Here is an 18541-nt window from a genome sequence, read left to right on the forward strand (position 1 = left end):
ATAGATTCTGGGTGGTCTGAATTAAGAGTGAACGTGAATTTATTTTGAAATAAGTGAATTCGAAGAATAAATCAATCAAACAAAAGGGTAATGCAAAGGTCGAGAATGATGATTAGTGAATTGATCTAATCCAAAACGTTGATTATAAATAGCTCAATTGATTAGGGTCCATTATTTATCAAGTGCTTTAAACTCGATATAAGTATCGATTAGTTTTGATAATCTTCTTAATACAAAGATTATACAACCTGATATTTCCTGTATATAAGCGATAATAAATTTGTCCGTAAATTTATAAGATTCTTCTTCTTCAGAAATAATAATAATACAATCAATCCAAACAATTATTTACATTTTACATATTATCAAATATATATATGGATTCAGAAATATAACACATTATCACTAGAGATATTCGACAATCTAAACACATCAACAACTCAACTTCCTACAATTCATAGCTCAAAATGGAGGATCTGAAAAGAAATGGAATGATTCCACAAGACAATAGTATGTAATTTATCATCACGAAAATTGATATCCTGGATACTAACTTCAAATTTAGCTATCAGCAAGCGAGATAAGAAGAGAAGCAATATAGCGACAAGGCTAAATAAGCTAGAGCTTACGTTCAAAAATGATCGAGATATATTTTATAGAAATAGTCTACATGAATTACAAAACAAATTAGCAAGTTTGCAACAAGGATCAAACGAAGAGTATATTACAAAGAAAATAGATTTGGAAGAAGTAAGAGATTATGAATTAACGAAATTAAGATTATGGGAAGAATATCAAGTTAAAAGAATTGAACTGGAATATAAATTAGATTTGGAAAAAGCAAAAGATAATCATGATAAAATGATAAAATTAATAAAAGAAAAATTATATGATAAATTACAAAAACAAATTAAAAATTTAAAAGAAGATAAGTATCTACTAAATTTATTAAATAGTAATTCTCACAATCAAGATAATGATGATGAAAATCAAATTAAAGATGATGAAACATTAGCAGTTGCAATGGGATTAAATTTACAAGACAGGAGATCATTAAGGAAAAGAGGAGAATATTTTGGAAGATTTGCAACAGGAGAAATGGATGATTTATCAGATGGTGGTGGGAATTTATCATCAAATCAAAATGGATATACTTCACTGGGTAAAAGAAGAAGACTATATACAACAAGATATAGTTCAAATGATGAAGTTTCAAGTAGTGCTGCAAGTGCAAAACCCTGGCATAGTGGTGTACCTGGTAGTAAGAATTTACATGGACATGCACATATAAGACATGGAGGAGTGACATCAAGTGGAATAGGAAGTGGTTATGAATCTAATTTAAGTGATAAAGATTATGACGCATTAAATACTTTAATTATGGAGAATGATGATGGAGGTAAGTCATTAATTTATGATGGAAATGGATTAAATGGTGGTGAAACAAATGGAAGTGGCATTGGTCAACATAATTATAAAGTTCAAACTCGTGGTTCTCATAAACAATTTGTTGGTCCTCAAGGTTTAAGAGTTGAAGAATTAAATGAAGATTTAGAACTTCTACGATCAGCTATAAAGAAAGAATAATTTAAAATTACACCTCTTGTATAAGACTTTATAGTTGACAATTCATGATGTATGTTGTAATTATAACGGACCAAATTTTGATTCAACATTACGTAATCAATCAAGTTTCCTAAAATGAAAATTAAGATACGCTTTATGTGAAAATTTATTTCATTCATTCAAACAGTTTACCAAGAATAACACAATCATAATCACTCATGGATTCAATCTTCATATAGCATAATGGTGCATTGTTTTAAATTAAGACAATTTTCACCTCAGAAATTAAAAAGATCAAATGTATTTCTACTATCGGCATTTACGGTTTTCATAATTTTCATTTATATCAATAGTGAATTAATACTACCGAACACTGACCCATTTTGGTTAAATTATAAGATCAAAAAAGAACCAAAATATATCAAGGAACTGAAACTTTTAAGTGACTCGAAATTACATACAAATATTGATTCACCATTTATTTATGGTTGTTCTACACCAAACCCCCAAGAAAAAGCTAATGCGGCTTTTGTAATGTTATGTCGAAATTCTGAAGTAGAAAAAGTTGTATCAAGTATACGATCTATGGAAAGACATTTTAATCAATGGTTTAAATATCCTTGGATTTTTTTAAATAATGAAGAATTCACATTGGAATTTCAAAATGAAATTAAAAAGCATACATCAGATGCGAAATTTGGGAAAATAGATATGAAAGACTGGGATTTCAATCCAGATATAGATAAGGATGAATTTCATGAATGGATAGAATCACAAGGAGATAGAGAAATATTATATGGGAATTTAAAAAGTTATCATAAAATGTGTCGATTTTATGCTGGACAATTTTTTCTACATCCGTTAGTAACAAAATTAGATTGGTATTGGAGAGTTGAACCTGATGTTGAATTTTATTGCGATTTAACTTATGATCCATTTTTAGAAATGGAAAAAAATGGGAAAAAATATGGATTTAATGTGATGTTAGCAGATTTATATTATTCTATTCCTGGTTTATTTAGATATGTTTCATCATATATCAAGAAAAATGATATTAAAGTTAAAAGTGCCTGGAAATTATTTACACTCAATTCAAATTTTATAACTGGTGGTTCAAAACAAGATCGAAAAAATCTAGATGGAATTCATGATGGTCATGAAATATTATATGAAATTCAAGATCAATTATATGTTAAAAAATTAATTCATGAAATAAAAAATAAAGATGAAAAAATGTTTAAAAATAATTTTCAAATATTTGACAAAATATTTGCAATTAGTAAAAAAATGCCAAATTTATATGAGGATAGAATAAATAATGAAGATTATAATTTATGTCATTTTTGGTCTAATTTTGAAATTGCTAGAGTTGATTTATTTAAATCAAAAGAATATCAAGATTTTTTCAAGTATTTGGATGAAAGTGGTGGATTTTATAAAGAAAGATGGGGTGATGCACCAGTTCATTCTTTAGCTATCGGAATGCTTTTAGATTTAAATGAAATTCATTATTTCAGAGATATTGGATACAGACATGATGTTTTTTCCCATTGTCCTTCAAACGCAGTTGGAAAGCAATTACCATATACAGGTGATTCATTTATAAGACCTGATAAACCAAAATTTAACGGAGTAGGATGTAGATGTCAATGTCCTAAAACTTACGATGAGATTGAAAATTCAGATTGTATGAGAAAATGGGAAAAATTTATACAAGATGATTATAGAGACAATGATGTAATAGATGTTGATAGATGGACAAAGCGAATTGATAGAAAGATTAAGCATCATTTGAGAGCTGGGGGTAAAGTTGGTGACAATTTAGTGTAGTTTGTAAGATCGACCAATTAACGATAGTAAGGAATGGTATCTATTTGTCGCTCCAAGGATTTATTTAAACTTGGATTCAGAGTTTCCAACATCATTAGCTTGCAGACAAAACACTTTGGACAGAATATACTACACCTTGACATCAAACAATACCAGGTCAACAATCAAAAACAATGAAAAAAAATCAGAGTTTTAAAAGTGCTTATTTCATTTTATTCTTTGTCTTCCATTAGTGAATCCAATTAAAGACCTCATGATATCTCACGATCAGCGAATAATTTTACAAATTTGAACATAATTAGTCCATATAACAAATTGTAAATCTCAGACCAATACAAAATAAAGGCATCCTGCTTTGCAATGACCCATTTTGTCTTGTATCATGGAACCTTTCATTCAATCCATCCGTGAGCTTTTTTGAATTGCATTATCAAAGATCAGCATTAATGATAAAATCGTTGACGTCGATTGAATCCTCGTTCAAAGTAAATACCAGCTAAAATTTTTTACCATTTTTAATAAATATCGTCATGCCAAATCAACTTGTAGAAAAAGTTAAGTGACTAAGACATAGATACATCTACAGCATGAATAATTTTAACTAAATGATAGATTGAATCTAAAATTTGAAGGCATGTTTTTGATACTTGTCAATTAAAAGATGAAACTATTCATTAATAGCTTATTCGAAACTATTCATGTATTATAAAAATCAAATCAAATACTACAAGATGAATTGACTTGAAAGTGGAGTTTTAATTATTAAAATTGCTTCGGATTGACCTGTGTAAAGATTGAAATGAGACTTATTTTGCTATGGATTGAATAATACTGTAAGACTTTGATTTAGTATAACTTTTCAATTCACCAACTTGAGACAAACTTAAACTCAACTCGTTAATGTAGGTGAAAAGCCTAAATCATGGGAGAATGATTATAAAGATAGTTGAAGGTTTTGATAAGTTGCAGTAAGATACTTTTAGAAATTATTGAAAGTACGTGATAGTTTAACATTTTAGATGTATAATTTGCAAATGAAATACAAAATTTTGATCTACGGATGTAATGCAGAAAAGCTTTAGGTTACATAAAAAGAATTCAGAATCCATCGAATGAAAATTTTTAAATTCAGACTGCCTATAGTTTGTAAGGTCAAAATAATATTACACGTTTTTAGACGATACAGTTTTGAAACGCCAGATGGTAGCCCAAAAATCACGTCTAATTTATTTTGAATTTTTAAAAAGTGGCAACTGAAACTAATCATCAACTCATTATTTCATCAGCATTTCACCTATGCAGATATTCCTCAAATTACCCAAGGAAATTTTATCCCTAATATTCAGCCAAGTAAATGATAAGTCTGTAATTGAAAGTTTAATACACATTCCAGGTTTACAACATATTGCTCTAGAGCGAAAATATCCAAAATTTGAAATCAACAATAACAACAACTCAATTAAAAAATTAATATCGCTTTTTCAAAAATATGAATTTATCCCTTCAATAATAATCGGAAATATATATCAAATCAATCAATTGATAGATGAACCTGCATTTAGATTAGCCAATTATGAAGTAAAGATCTTACCGACTACTAAATTTAATGATTTTGTATCAATTTTAGATAAAGTCTACGTAATAGGGATGCATTTGGATCAATATTTAGAACCTTTTGTTGGAATTTTCAAGAAGAATGAAATTAAATCATTTTTGGATTATATTGCAAATAACAATTTACAATCTTTAATTATATCTCATTTGAATATGTTTAAAATCCAATTTCCAACGTCTTTAAAGCAAATAACACTAAATGGAGGTCAAAATTTTGAATTAAATTTAAGCGATTTGCAATATCTTGAATCATTAAATTGCAAAAATCTCCACAAGATGAGTTCATTCAAAAGTTTTCAACTTCCAACATCTATCGAAAATTTAAAACTTGATTCTTGTGATTTTAAAAGTTTAGATAATTTAAAAAAGTATAGCAAATTAAAATTACTTCATATAACTTGTTGTCCTGAAATTTATGACATTACTTATACCGAGTTTCCTGGTTCATTGAAAATATTGAATTTCATTAACAATTTCGAGCCTAATAGAATAGCTGAGCTAAATGAAGAAGAACTACTGGATGATGTGATTTTTTCTGAAAAAGACTTACGGGTCCTTCTTTATTGTTTCCCTCCAAATTTGGAAAAATTAAGTATAAACGATACTATGCAAACTTTAGAAATAGGAAATATTGAGATTTCAAAATCATTGAATTGTTTAGAGCTCAAGGGTATTGGTGAATTTAATTTAAGTTGGGTTCTAGATAATCTACCAAGGAAGATGTCTAAAATCGTTATTAGAGATTGTCGAATTTTGTATTCAGACTTTCGAGTTTCATTTCCTGAGCTGAAGCAGATTAAGATTACGAACAACAAAGTATGTTTTGATCCTTTTATTTCAAATTTAAATCAGTTGGAACTGTTGAAAGAGTTGGATATATCTGATAACGTGTGTCCAGATTTTGATGATACCGAGTACCCATTTGATCCGCTTATGAGTTTACCTGACATGAAAATATTTAATATGGAAAAAATATGTTTCAACACACCCCAATTACATCATTTAATTCTAAAAAGTCCAACGCCACCAGATCACGATTATTACGAGTTTTCGTCTGAGTTATTATTTAATTGCAAAAATTTGGCCAAAATAAATGTAATAAATTTAGATATACGCTTTTTGAACCTCAATGAATTTTCCAATTCATTAAAGGAATTGGTTATCAAGAATTCGAAATTACAGGCAATACATGGTAATTTTTCCAATTTAAATAAGTTACAGATTTTAGATTTACAAAGTAATCAACTTACTTTACAAAGGTTGGAACATCAAAAGTTCCCATCAAGTTTGATTTATATAAATTTGTCGAACAATAAACTTGAAGATTTAAGTTGTTTGGACTTAGACAATTGTGTACATTTGGGAGATTTGATATTAGAAAAAGTAACCGCAAAAGATGAACCAGAAGGTGCTATTGCATTGATGGAATTATTCTTAGATACTAAAGCTAATGCAATATTAACAAATTATGATTCAAAAGTGATTTTCAAAATTGTTGATGGAGTAGAAGAAGATTCAATATTACAAGCTAAATCCAAAAGAAGAAAAATATGTTAATACTACTACCGTTTGAACTATGTTAATTGAGTTGATTAAAAACTCAACTAATGACTTAATTGAAAGAAAAAAAGGAAATTAATTAATTAATTTTAATAGATATTTATCAAAGCCTAAAAATCTTTTGCCTCTCACTCAAGATTATATCTTTAAAAAGTAAGGAACAACAGAAGCTTAGTATTCATTACTTACAGGTGATTATACCAACTCACAAATAATTTTTAATTATCTGCTATTCACTATTATTTCAGAAACATGACTTGAAATCTCTGATGAACTATCTGATGACTAACATTTGCAACTATGCTTAGCATGGAAGATGTGAATCTTAGGTACAGGGTGAACTCGATGATAGGGCAGATAAATGTATGATAATTAAATATTATCATGACACTCTCAATAGTCGTTAGTTGTGATAGTTAGATAGTTTCACATTTAAAGCTAGTCCAGGAAATTATCATAGTTATTATTAAACCTCTTAGTTTGGAATTACCACCTCAGTCATACTTGTATCCGCCACAACATTTATTCGAGCTTGATTTCGGAATAGTACATAAATCACTTTCTATTAACCTCCAGACAATATCAGGTCATGTAATAAAAAATTCAGTGATTACTGTACCAAAGAAAGTCATTTGAATTCATGCTTTATCATCCATTATTGTATCAAAGAAAGTCATTTGAATTTATACTTTATAATTAATCATTGAGTCCGAACAAAAATGTCATGGTAACTTGTTAACTATGGACAACTTTCACGATGTCAAACAGAACTCTTCATGTGAACATGGATTTCAGATGTAGAAGAATTTACAAGTACCTTAAACAATTACAAATGCATTCTCCTTTTCAATGTCCTCATTCTCCAATTTTGATTGGTCGTCTCGAACTTTCTTCTGAGCAGTGGTTTAAAACTTCAGTGCAATGTTAACTCTTTAACGACTTTTTGAAATGCTAGCTTGGTGATAAAGATTATGTTGTAGATTTATTAGATTTTGGTTTATCGAAAAAGCTCACTCTCAAATAAAATTGCACATAATTCTAGAAATCGATTTTTGTGATGTGAAAAGTGAGCTAGACTTTCCAGAATATCAAGCCATTCAATGAAATCGAACCATGATAGACTGATTTAAAGAAAGCTGGATCACAAAGATGCTTTTTCATACCATGATCTTGAGTAATTCATCAATAAATCTCTTTATTGTGTTCAATTAATTGAGTTTAAGTTATATCATCAACTTTAATAAACTTCGGGAGAAACTTCAGCAATGAAACAAAATATCGACTGAACAAACTAGAAGAACCTCAGATAAGAATTCTTTCATTTAAAGCTTCATACGCAGACATTTTGAACGGGTGCTTGGTATTAAAGCTAATCATTCAGCTAAAATGTTTATGCTATAAGTTGGAACGGAGGATCGGGATTAGAATTATTAGCAACTGTTTAGGAGCGACTTGTGTAAAGATTTAAGATACTGAAATATGATTGTATATCAAAAGATATCATTCTTCAGCTTGACTCATTACTCATATCATATCGAAAGATATCGTTTTACAACTTGACTCATTACTCATATGATTTCAACTTTTAATCTCACCTGCTTGAATTAAAAACATCACGCGATGTGTTGACGTATGACTTGAATCTTGAAAAGAGTTTAGAGGTCAGTTAAAAGCTATGGTAATTCAGCTAAATCTTTTTATTGAAAATTCTTGATATCACCTGTGCAAGAAGAATTTTAATTTACAAGTTGTTCAGATCGAAATCAGGTTAAATCCGTAAAGGTAAACCCCGAATATGTCCTTTCATTCAAGACCAAGCTTTATGCTTTTTTTGGGTTGTCAAGGATCATTATGGTTCATTATTTGTTGTAGTGCTTACTTCAGTAAATTTAGACGATACAGATTTGAAACACCAGATGGTAGCCAACAAAACACGTCTAGATAATTTTGAATTTTCAAAAGTGGCAACGAAAATTATTCATTTATTCATCTTTGAATTCATCAATACATTAATCCATCAATTCAATTTATCAATTTATCAATTTATCAATCCATCAATTTATCAATTCATAAAAATATTATCAACATTTCACCACATCAATGCAAATCTTCCTCAAACTACCTAAAGAGATATTATCATTAATCTTAAACCACATTAAGGATAAATCCGTAATTGAAAGCTTGACATGTATTCCAGGTTTGCAAGAAATTGCTTTAAAACGAATATATTCAAAATTCAAAATAAATAATAACAACAAATCAATCAAAAGATTAATAAAGCTTTTTCAAGAGTTTCATTTCATGCCTTCAATAATAGTGGGGAATGTGAAACAAATTAATCAATTAATAGTTGAACCTGCATTTAAATCAACCAAATATGAAGTAAAGATCTTACAGAGTACTAGACTTAATGCTTTTATATCAATTTTTAATAAAGTTCATGTTATAGGTATACATTTGGATCAATATTTAGAAACTTTAATTAGCATAGACAGAAAGAGTGAAATCAAATCAATTTTGTATTATATTGGAGGTAATAATTTTAAATCTTTAACTGCATCTCATTTGAATACATATGAAGTTCAATTTCCAAACTCATTAAAACAATTAACCATTAGTGGAGGTCGTAATATTGCATTAGATTTGAGTAATTTAATACACCTCGAAACGTTTAATTGCAAAAATCTTCTCGAGATAAATTCGTTAGAAGATCTTAAACTTCCAACATCTATCAAAAAGTTAAGAATCTATTCTTGTGATTTTAAAAGTTTAGGTACATTAATCAAGTATGACAAACTAAATTTACTTCAAATATTTTATTGTTCCGAAATTTATGACATAAATCAACTGCAATTCCCTGATTCGTTGAAAATTTTGAATTTTGTCCCCTACTTCGATTCTACTGAAATATATGAGATGGTGGAGGAAGAACAATTGCTTAATCCGGTATATTTTGATGATTTATTACGGGTCATTATGGATTGTTTTCCTCCAAAATTAGAAAAATTAAAAATTTGTGATACTATGCTGACTCTAGCAATAGGAGATGTCGAAATATCAAGAACACTTGATTGTTTAGAGTTAAATTGTATTGAAAACATTAAGTCGTTCAAGTTTTTGACAAGTATACGGAATAGAATGTCTGAAATCATTATTACAAATTGTGAAATTGAAAGTTGGGACGATAATGTTTTATTTCCTGAGCTGAAACATATCAAGTTTGCTAAAAACGAAATTCGTTTCGAACGTTTCAGATCAAACTTAAAAGACTTGAAATCATTAGAAGTGTTAGATTTTTCAGACAATGTTTGGTTAGGTTATAGTTCTCACGAGGTGGGCGTTGATCCGCTTGAAATAACTGGATTATGTTTCAAAACACCTGAATTACAAAGCTTAATTTTAAAGTGTCCAGGGCCATCAGATTGCTATTATTATGTGTCTCCGTCAATAGTATCATCTGATTGTAAAAATTTGACCAAAATAGAACTTATAAATTTGAATATAGAGTACTTGGAGCTTTATCATTTTCCCAATTCATTGGAAGAAATGGTTGTTAGGGATTTGAAATTAAGAGGAATTTCATACAGTATTTACGATTTTCGCAATTTTTCCAATTTGAATAAGTTGAAGATTTTAGATCTACAAAATAATCAAATTACTTATTCAATATTGAAACATCAAATATTTCCATCAAGCTTAATTTATTTAAATTTATCAAACAATCCAATTGGGGATTTAAGTTGTTTACATTTAGGCTATTGTATAAATTTGAAAGATTTGATTTTGAAAAAAGTAACTGCAAAAGATGAACCAAAAGGTACTATTCCAGTGATGGAATTATTCTTAATTCCCGATGCTGGTGTTAAAGCTAATGTGATATTAACAAATTATGATTCAAAAGTGATTTTCAAAATAGTCAATGGAGTTGAAGAAGAATCAATTTTAAAAGCTAAATCTAAGAAAAGAAAAATATGTTAATACTATCGTTACTGGCTATTCCTATATTTGTTGAGTTGTTAAATAATCAATCCTTGAACTAATTTAAGGATAGAAGGTGTTTAAATTTATATCAATTTTTAATAAATATTTGCCATAGCTTGAAAATCTAACAGCTCTCAATCGATATTATATAGTAGGCTAATTGCACGATTAAATTGTTTGATCATTTAATTTAGTATTATTCGTAAAATAATCAGACTAAGGAGTAATAGATATGATTGAAAAAGATGATGAAACCACTGATATTAGTTTGAGTGATAAGTTGAATACAAATTTTTGTAGTCAATGCTTTAGATTTACTGTATTGATGATTGAAGTATTTAAATATGATATTTGTTAGCTATAATCGTTATATCATGACACTACTAAATTTGCTCGGATGTAGGTCAATTCAGTCGTGGATCTTGAATAGATGAAATCCACACAATTTGTTGTCCGACATATGTTATGGGATTTTCCGTCAAATGCTATGGGAATTTGTGGTTATGGCCAAAAACTTGCTTCTTTATGTCAACATTAATCCAAAAGTCTTAATAAATTCTGGATCAAGCCAGCTCTCCCACAATAGTGTATCTTGTATATATCAAGTTATGTTGATCAATGTTAAGTTAAGTTTGAGTTGAAAAGTTCTATTGTAGTACCAAAGTATTTCATAGATTTGAAACAAAAATTATACACTAACACAACTCTTTGTCAAACATGTGAATCGAAACACTCATTACCAGCATATTAATAGATTCAATTTAAAAATCTCTTTCGTTTATTGTACCAAAATTTCGACTTTTACAACAAATTGGCCTCAAAATTTACAAAATTAACTTTTTTTCAAATCCATGAAAAAACCTCCGAAACGCAATAACGAAGAGAAATGTTTTGGCTCAACGATATAGCAAAGTTGAATCTTGTTAATTTTGATACCAACATACAGAGGAACTAGATAAAACCACTCCAACAATATTAAACTTCCTAAGAACGTAACATATACAGAACATTCTTGTTATGGAGTGACTTTACTAATGAAAAATATCAACTCCCATCTCAAAATCTGATAGAGAAACTAAGTACTAGTGATAAATTGAATTATTGTAAAATATATATTGAAAGTATAAAAGTTATTGAAAATAGAATTGAATTGAATATCACCAGTTTAACCACCAAAACCATAAAGAGTTCTTCCTTGTCTCTTTAAAGCATAAACAACATCCAAAGATGTAACAGTTTTTCTTTTTGCGTGTTCTGTATAAGTAACTGCATCTCTAATAACATTTTCCAAAAATTGTTTCAAGACTACTCTAACTTCTTCATAAATTAATGCTGAAATTCTTTTAACACCTCCTCTTCTTGCTAATCTTCTTATAGCTGGTTTTGTTATACCTTGAATATTATCTCTTAAAATTTTTCTATGTCTTTTAGCTCCACCTTTTCCTAAACCTTTTCCTCCTTTTCCTCTACCTGACATTGTATATTATTTGTTATATTGATATATGGGGTATTTGATAAAAAATTATCTTTGTTGTGTAAAATGAAATTGTAAACTTGACTAAAAAATTGGATTCTCTAAAGTATTTAAATAATTAAAGATTATAAAATTAAATCTTACTAGTAAAAATATAAACAAACTATTTTAATTGAGATAACAAAAATCACGAATTTAATTATCACTGAGAGTGACTCAAAATTCAATAATATGAAAAGACGATACAATTTACAAATTATACTGTAAATTACAACGGAATCTTATCGTGTGATTCACTCCAATTCTATACAAAAGCGTGTTGTTTATTTCTCTCCATGATCCAATAAATGATTAAAACTAACATTATCTTTACACAAAAGTTAAGTGTTCTGAAATTTACTCACCTGTACTGAAATTTACTCTCTCTTTAATTTAAAATCATTTCTTTTCTTCTCATGAGAAGAAACAAATTTAGTGCAAGTTTTATCTCAAAATGCACTAAAATCCGACGAGAAGAAAAAATATTCTCGCTCTCTCTCTTTCATTAACAATAGCGCGAATCGAAAGCGTTTCATACACAATAATAATAAATCAAAACATATCAAATTATTAGCAAATATTATTTTAAATTATTATATAATCATCTTAAATCCTTATTCAACTTCTACTTGTTATTTTTTTTTCACAATTCATTAATCAAATTCCAATAATTCACAATGGCTAGAACTAAACAAACAGCAAGAAAATCCACTGGTGGAAAAGCTCCAAGAAAACAATTAGCTTCAAAAGCTGCTAGAAAATCAGCACCATCAACTGGTGGTGTTAAAAAACCTCATAGATATAAGCCAGGTACTGTTGCTTTAAGAGAAATTAGAAGATTTCAAAAATCTACTGAATTATTAATTAGAAAATTACCATTTCAAAGATTAGTTAGAGAAATTGCTCAAGATTTTAAAACTGATTTGAGATTTCAATCATCTGCTATTGGTGCTTTACAAGAAGCTGTTGAAGCTTATTTAGTTGGTTTATTTGAAGATACTAATTTATGTGCTATTCATGCTAAAAGAGTTACCATTCAAAAGAAAGATATTCAATTAGCCAGAAGATTAAGAGGTGAAAGAGCTTAAGCTTAATATCTCCTTCTTATTAATTCACATTATTATTTTTAGTTCTTGTAATGTATTATTAATATCATATTTTGTTGAAGTTTAATTAATGTAGTTCAATGTATTAAAGTCTTTTTAATTCACTTTCAATACGATCAAGTTTGTACTCTACCACAATTGTGAAAATTTCTCGAAACTAAGGGCATAAAGGAACATGAGAATTGAAACAATTTCCATTTGTCTGCAAAAATCTAAGCATTTATAAAATTTATATTCTTTTTTTATCGAGGTTTGGAATCAAAAGATGCTTTTATTGATGATTTTCTAATAGTGCTACATTGCTTCATTGAATAAATGAAAGTTATTTAAATTTGTGATTGATGTTGTTGAAATTCTGAGAGTTGATCTTTTCTTCCGTTATTTAGTGATTTGACATTTCTTGTTGTTTTGTACTATTTTTTGTTTCAACTTTTATGCAATTAGAAATATAGCTCTACACCATGAAAAAATTCATTTCAAGACTGCAGATTTGTATTTATCACATTTTATCTAACTCTCACTTGATCTTAAGTGAAACATCAATTTTAGCACATTTTCGAGTTTGTCAAAAATGGGAAGAATACATTTTGGCTCAAATATCTGGTCAAATTTCACTCTGGGTATCGATAACCTCATACAAAAAACATTCAGATTTCACGTTTAATTATTGATTACTTATTACATCATAAAGCAATGCAAATCTGATAAAAATGTTTTGTAAAATTTTTTAGTTGAATTTTTCGACTGAGCTGGATTCTTTTACATAGATCAGTTCTCTTGAAAATTTTAATTTCGTTTATAACTGAACTTTCTGATAGCAGTCTTACAAAATGTTGAGTTTTGAACGTAATTTGTATAGGTGTAATCTCACAATTCAGTTGTTGTGATCATGAATTTACTTTTGCAAAGGAAAATACTTTTGTATGATGTTTCAAAATTTAGATCAAAGAAAGACGTCTAAAATTTACTACTTCTGTTTTTGGGAATGGCTGCGGCTTTTGAATTTCGATTGATTTTTGTTTAATTGCTTTATAATTTTGAATACTCCACATTTCAGTTTTGTCAATTGATCATCAAGTATCTCAAAGATATGTCAAATACAGCTGATTCTTCATCATCATCAGATGTAGTCAAAAATGCAATCCCACCATCAATCTTATCAAGAATTGATGAATTATCAACTTCACCAATTCCAGCTGGTTTATTATCTGCATCTTTGTTATTAAAAGGTTTTACAAGTTCTTCAACTTCAACAATACCGAATTCTGGAACTTCAGGATCATCTTTTGCATTTCATAAAAAGCTACAAACTGCTAAACCAACGAAATTTGGATCTTTAGGATTTGGTTCAATAATGGCATTAGGAACTTATATGATGATAGATGGTGATCCTATAAATGCTTCAGGTTTTAATTTTGCATGGTCATTGTTATATTTGATAGTTAATGGAAAATCAAGTATATCGAGTTTATTCAGGGGACATATTTCACCAATAGGGTTAAGTGGATTAGCTTTATTCAACACTGGTATATATGGTAGAGAGTTCATTTGGAGTAAGAAAAGTCCATTTCAAAATTAAAAATTGATAAAGAAGATTGTAAATAGAAATTATAGGGTATTCCAAATATATTTTTTGGAGTGATCTAGTTTTTCCACTTTAGCTTTATTTATTCTTAAGAGATCTCTTATCATCTTAATTTTAAAAACGAATTGTCCTAAATTTTTGTTGAATTATATAACTGACGCTGGATCGAGATTGTGCTGCTGTTAATGCAAGTGAGATTTTTCTATTTCAGCTCATGGAACTTTTATAATAGAGCTCATGCTTGGGTTCCACATGTTGGTTCAAATAATTGAAATTTGAAGCTAAAAGATCAACTCAAATTCAAGGATCATTTGGTTGATTTGAATTAGTAGAGCTTAGAGATAACGAAGTCGAACTCAAAATCAATAAAAAGTAATTTTCTAATTCGATTTAATCCCATTTTAATGGAATTAGATTTCTTTCATTGCAAAATTGTTTTAGTTCCGTATCGTCATATAATTCAATAAATTGTTGGTCCATTGATCTTTCTTTTGGTGCAGCGAATTTCCTATATTCATCAAAAATTATTGTTTTTGACCAATTTTGTAACCTTCGCAAAACTCCAACTAAACATCCTGTTCTATGCTTTCCTCTATTACAATGTATTAATATTGGTTGATTTTCTGGATTTAAAACAATTTTTATAGCTTGAGTGATCAAATCTGATGATATTTTAACAAATGGTTCTTTATTTCCTGACATCCCCAATTGAAATAATTTTATATTTTCATTTTGTAGCCATTGTTGTTGAAGTTCTGGATAATCCTCTGGTATTAAACATAAAACTGATTTTAAACCTAATCCTCTTAGGAATGAAAAATTATTTGGTTGTGGAAATGAACTTCGATAGATTGAACCTATTACTAATGCAAAATTTTCAGGTGGAGTTAATGGTTGATCATCATTATAATCAAAATTAAATTTATTTGAGTCTATTTCATCATTTTGTTTATGTTCATCTTTATATTGTTTCAATAATTGTTTCTGAAGTTGTAAATCTAATTTATCATCGGCATCTTCATCATAAGTTTTCTCATCATCTTCTTCTGTTGTAGTTGCATTGGTTTCTTTTTCTTCTAATTTGATTTGATCCAATTTGGATCGTATTAATTTTGTATCAACGTATATGGAATTGGGTGATTGGTGAATTGAATAATTTGGATCTCGAATCCCATTGCTTGTCTCTGATGTATTAGTAGCTGTTGTGACTGACGTTTCTTCGTTATTCGGTAGCTCTGATAGATCTTCGTCCATTGTGAATGGATCATCTGTTGATGTTGTCATGGATAGTAATTTTATTTTGAATTATAACCGGGAAGGGAAAACAAACGTATCTGATTCCTCACTTTCACTTGTGACACAACTTATTGTGATGTTTTCAAAACAATCCAAAATCCTCAGCTAGAGCTCTCTAATATTATATCTTTTAATGTAATCGTGTTTCCTAATTCATGATCTAATTTTATATCAACTCAAATGGGAATTCAGTCTCTATTTTTTGGAATTGTAAATATCGATTGGTAGCAAGCTGAGTCCAATGTCGTGAGACAATTGAAAATCTCCAGACACTGGATTTTAAGATGCTCATCATCAAATTGTATATACTATGTAATTGAATAGCAGATACTAATGTCTGGGCAAGTCAAAAGAAAAGCCAATCGTAATGGTAGTGGGAATTTTCACGAAAGACATGTCAAACGAGGGAGGTCAGAATTGAGAACCATCACACGAACTTCAAGAAGATCAAAGGGTGAAACATTCAGTAAAGATCAATCGGGAAATAATGAAAAAGAGGAAGATGAAAAATTCTCAGAAACAAGTGAAGAAGAGGAAGAAGATGAGTATGAGGCTAAAGGTAAAGCTTATTCAGCATTGTTGACATTATTGAAGTCGGATCAAAGATCAAATTCCGAACCCAAGGATAACAAAACAGAAAGTACTTCAGACGAAGTTTTGGAGGAGGAGGAGGAGCTTGCAGGGGAGAATTTGGAAGAAAATAATGAGCAGGACTTACACGAAGATGAGGTTGATTCAGAGGATGATGAAGATTCCCCAAATGGACTAGCAAACGATCCATTTGAAGTTCATTTCAATCAACCAACGGAACAATACTTAGAAAAAGAAGAACAACAGGTTATTAAAGACCATGAGAAATGGAAGATAGGGAAAAGGAATGTATTGGAATCTTTGTCAATGAGCTCTTTCATTTCTTTACCTCCTGGAACCGCTATCAATTCGCCAATTCAAAAAGTTGCATCAACTGTATCAGACTATTCAACGTTGAAAAAAAGAATCGTACATGCATTTGAAAAATATCATGGTGAAAACTTGTCAGAATTAGATTCAACTTTGTTAAGACCTATTCTAAATTATCAAGATGTTAATTATCAATATAAATCATTTTCGAATAAATCTTATAGAAAACTTTATATACTTCATGCACTTAATCATATATATAAAACGAGAGATAGAATAATCAAAAATACAACTAAATTAAATCAAACTGACGACACGAATCAAGATTTGGAGTTAAGAGACCAAGGCTTTACTCGACCTAAAGTTTTGATACTATTACCCACAAGAGAATCATGTAATGAAGTTGTTGAAGAATTGATAAAATTGTCAGGAACTGATCAACAAGAGAATAAAAAAAAATTTACAACTCAATTTCATGCTAAAGACATTGCAAGAATTAACAAACCTGGAGATTTTCAGGATGCATTTAAAGGAAATAATAATGATTTCTTTTGTATTGGGTTAAAACTAACTAGAAAATCTTTAAAATTATATTCATCTTTTTATTCATCAGATATAATACTTGCATCACCAATTGGGCTATCAATGATATTAGAAAACGCTGATAAAAAGAAAAGACAATACGATTTTATTTCATCAATTGAAGTGTTGATAATGGACAAAGCAAATCAAATCGAAATGCAAAATTGGGATCATGTGAATACAGTTTTAAAATACCTTAACAAAATCCCCAAAGAATTTCATGACGCTGATTTTAGTAGAATAAGAATGTGGAGCATAAATGATCAGGCTCAATTATTGAGACAAACTTTAGTATTTTGTGAATATTTAACACCATCGATAAATAATTTAATATCATCCAAATCATTCAATCTACTGGGTAAAGTTAAATTTAAACCAATTATAAATTCAGAAACAAGCCTTATGAACTCAATTGGACTTAAGATTAAACAAATATTTCAAAGATTTCCTAGTGAATCGCCGTCAAATGATCCAGATTCAAGATTTAAATTTTTCACAAATTCAATTTTACCAAATTTACTTAAAACCGTTTCATATGAAGATGGTATTATGATATACATTCCATCATACTTTGATTATTTGCGTATTAAAAATTATTTTGAAAGTTCAACAAAATTTAATTTTGGAGCTATTGATGAATACAGTTCACAATCAAAATTAACAAGAACAAGACATGAATTTCAACAAGGTAAAATTAAAATCTTATTGTACACGGAAAGATTACATTATTTCAGAAGATATGAGATAAATGGTGTTAAATCATTAATAATTTATTCTCCACCAAGCAATCCTATATTTTATAAAGAAATCATCAGATTCATTGGGAAACTGATTTTTAAAGATGAATGTGATTTGAATTTAGCCATGGTCAAAACGATTTTTTCTAAATGGGATGCAACAAGTTTAGAAAGAATTGTTGGAAATGAACGTGCTCCAATTTTATGTAATTCAAGAAATGATTCTTATGAGTTCAAATAGCTTTGTAAAAATGTATGAGTAAATTCATCT

At 28.8% G+C, this 18541-nt stretch overlaps 9 protein-coding genes across 9 annotated transcripts; 7 read left to right on the forward strand and 2 right to left on the reverse strand. All coding sequences in view use genetic code 12, as the record gives it.

The window, feature by feature from the left end:
* Nucleotides 1-467: 467 nt before the first annotated feature.
* On the forward strand, nucleotides 468-1587 carry KGF55_003411 (uncharacterized protein; the record flags this gene model as incomplete). Its single annotated transcript, XM_051758202.1, has 2 exons — nucleotides 468-510; nucleotides 566-1587. 2 exons carry the CDS (start codon nucleotides 468-470, stop codon nucleotides 1585-1587), a joined length of 1065 nt encoding a protein of 354 aa, XP_051613783.1.
* A 222-nt stretch (nucleotides 1588-1809) lies between these two features.
* Nucleotides 1810-3396, forward strand: KGF55_003412 (glycosyltransferase family 15 protein; the record flags this gene model as incomplete). The annotated part of the gene is made up of 1 exon (XM_051758203.1): nucleotides 1810-3396. The coding sequence occupies one exon, from the start codon at nucleotides 1810-1812 to the stop codon at nucleotides 3394-3396; it is 1587 nt and encodes a 528-aa protein (XP_051613784.1).
* Nucleotides 3397-4692: 1296 nt separating this feature from the next.
* Nucleotides 4693-6567, forward strand: KGF55_003413 (uncharacterized protein; the record flags this gene model as incomplete). Its single annotated transcript, XM_051758204.1, has 1 exon — nucleotides 4693-6567. One exon carries the CDS (start codon nucleotides 4693-4695, stop codon nucleotides 6565-6567), a length of 1875 nt encoding a protein of 624 aa, XP_051613785.1.
* A 2103-nt stretch (nucleotides 6568-8670) lies between these two features.
* Nucleotides 8671-10548, forward strand: KGF55_003414 (uncharacterized protein; the record flags this gene model as incomplete). The annotated part of the gene is made up of 1 exon (XM_051758205.1): nucleotides 8671-10548. The coding sequence occupies one exon, from the start codon at nucleotides 8671-8673 to the stop codon at nucleotides 10546-10548; it is 1878 nt and encodes a 625-aa protein (XP_051613786.1).
* A 1168-nt stretch (nucleotides 10549-11716) lies between these two features.
* Nucleotides 11717-12028, reverse strand: HHF22 (histone; the record flags this gene model as incomplete). The annotated part of the gene is made up of 1 exon (XM_051758206.1): nucleotides 11717-12028. One exon carries the CDS (start codon nucleotides 12026-12028, stop codon nucleotides 11717-11719), a length of 312 nt encoding a protein of 103 aa, XP_051613787.1.
* A 713-nt stretch (nucleotides 12029-12741) lies between these two features.
* On the forward strand, nucleotides 12742-13152 carry HHT2 (histone; the record flags this gene model as incomplete). The annotated part of the gene is made up of 1 exon (XM_051758207.1): nucleotides 12742-13152. The coding sequence occupies one exon, from the start codon at nucleotides 12742-12744 to the stop codon at nucleotides 13150-13152; it is 411 nt and encodes a 136-aa protein (XP_051613788.1).
* Nucleotides 13153-14260: 1108 nt separating this feature from the next.
* Nucleotides 14261-14749, forward strand: KGF55_003417 (uncharacterized protein; the record flags this gene model as incomplete). Its single annotated transcript, XM_051758209.1, has 1 exon — nucleotides 14261-14749. The coding sequence occupies one exon, from the start codon at nucleotides 14261-14263 to the stop codon at nucleotides 14747-14749; it is 489 nt and encodes a 162-aa protein (XP_051613789.1).
* A 396-nt stretch (nucleotides 14750-15145) lies between these two features.
* Nucleotides 15146-16039, reverse strand: SIW14 (putative tyrosine protein phosphatase; the record flags this gene model as incomplete). The annotated part of the gene is made up of 1 exon (XM_051758210.1): nucleotides 15146-16039. One exon carries the CDS (start codon nucleotides 16037-16039, stop codon nucleotides 15146-15148), a length of 894 nt encoding a protein of 297 aa, XP_051613790.1.
* A 345-nt stretch (nucleotides 16040-16384) lies between these two features.
* On the forward strand, nucleotides 16385-18511 carry KGF55_003419 (rRNA-binding ribosome biosynthesis protein; the record flags this gene model as incomplete). Its single annotated transcript, XM_051758211.1, has 1 exon — nucleotides 16385-18511. The coding sequence occupies one exon, from the start codon at nucleotides 16385-16387 to the stop codon at nucleotides 18509-18511; it is 2127 nt and encodes a 708-aa protein (XP_051613791.1).
* Nucleotides 18512-18541: the final 30 nt, after the last annotated feature.

Source organism: Candida pseudojiufengensis, assembly GCF_024610245.1.
Source record: "Candida pseudojiufengensis strain CBS 10847 chromosome Unknown scaffold1, whole genome shotgun sequence".
NCBI lineage: Eukaryota > Fungi > Ascomycota > Pichiomycetes > Serinales > Debaryomycetaceae > Lodderomyces > Lodderomyces pseudojiufengensis.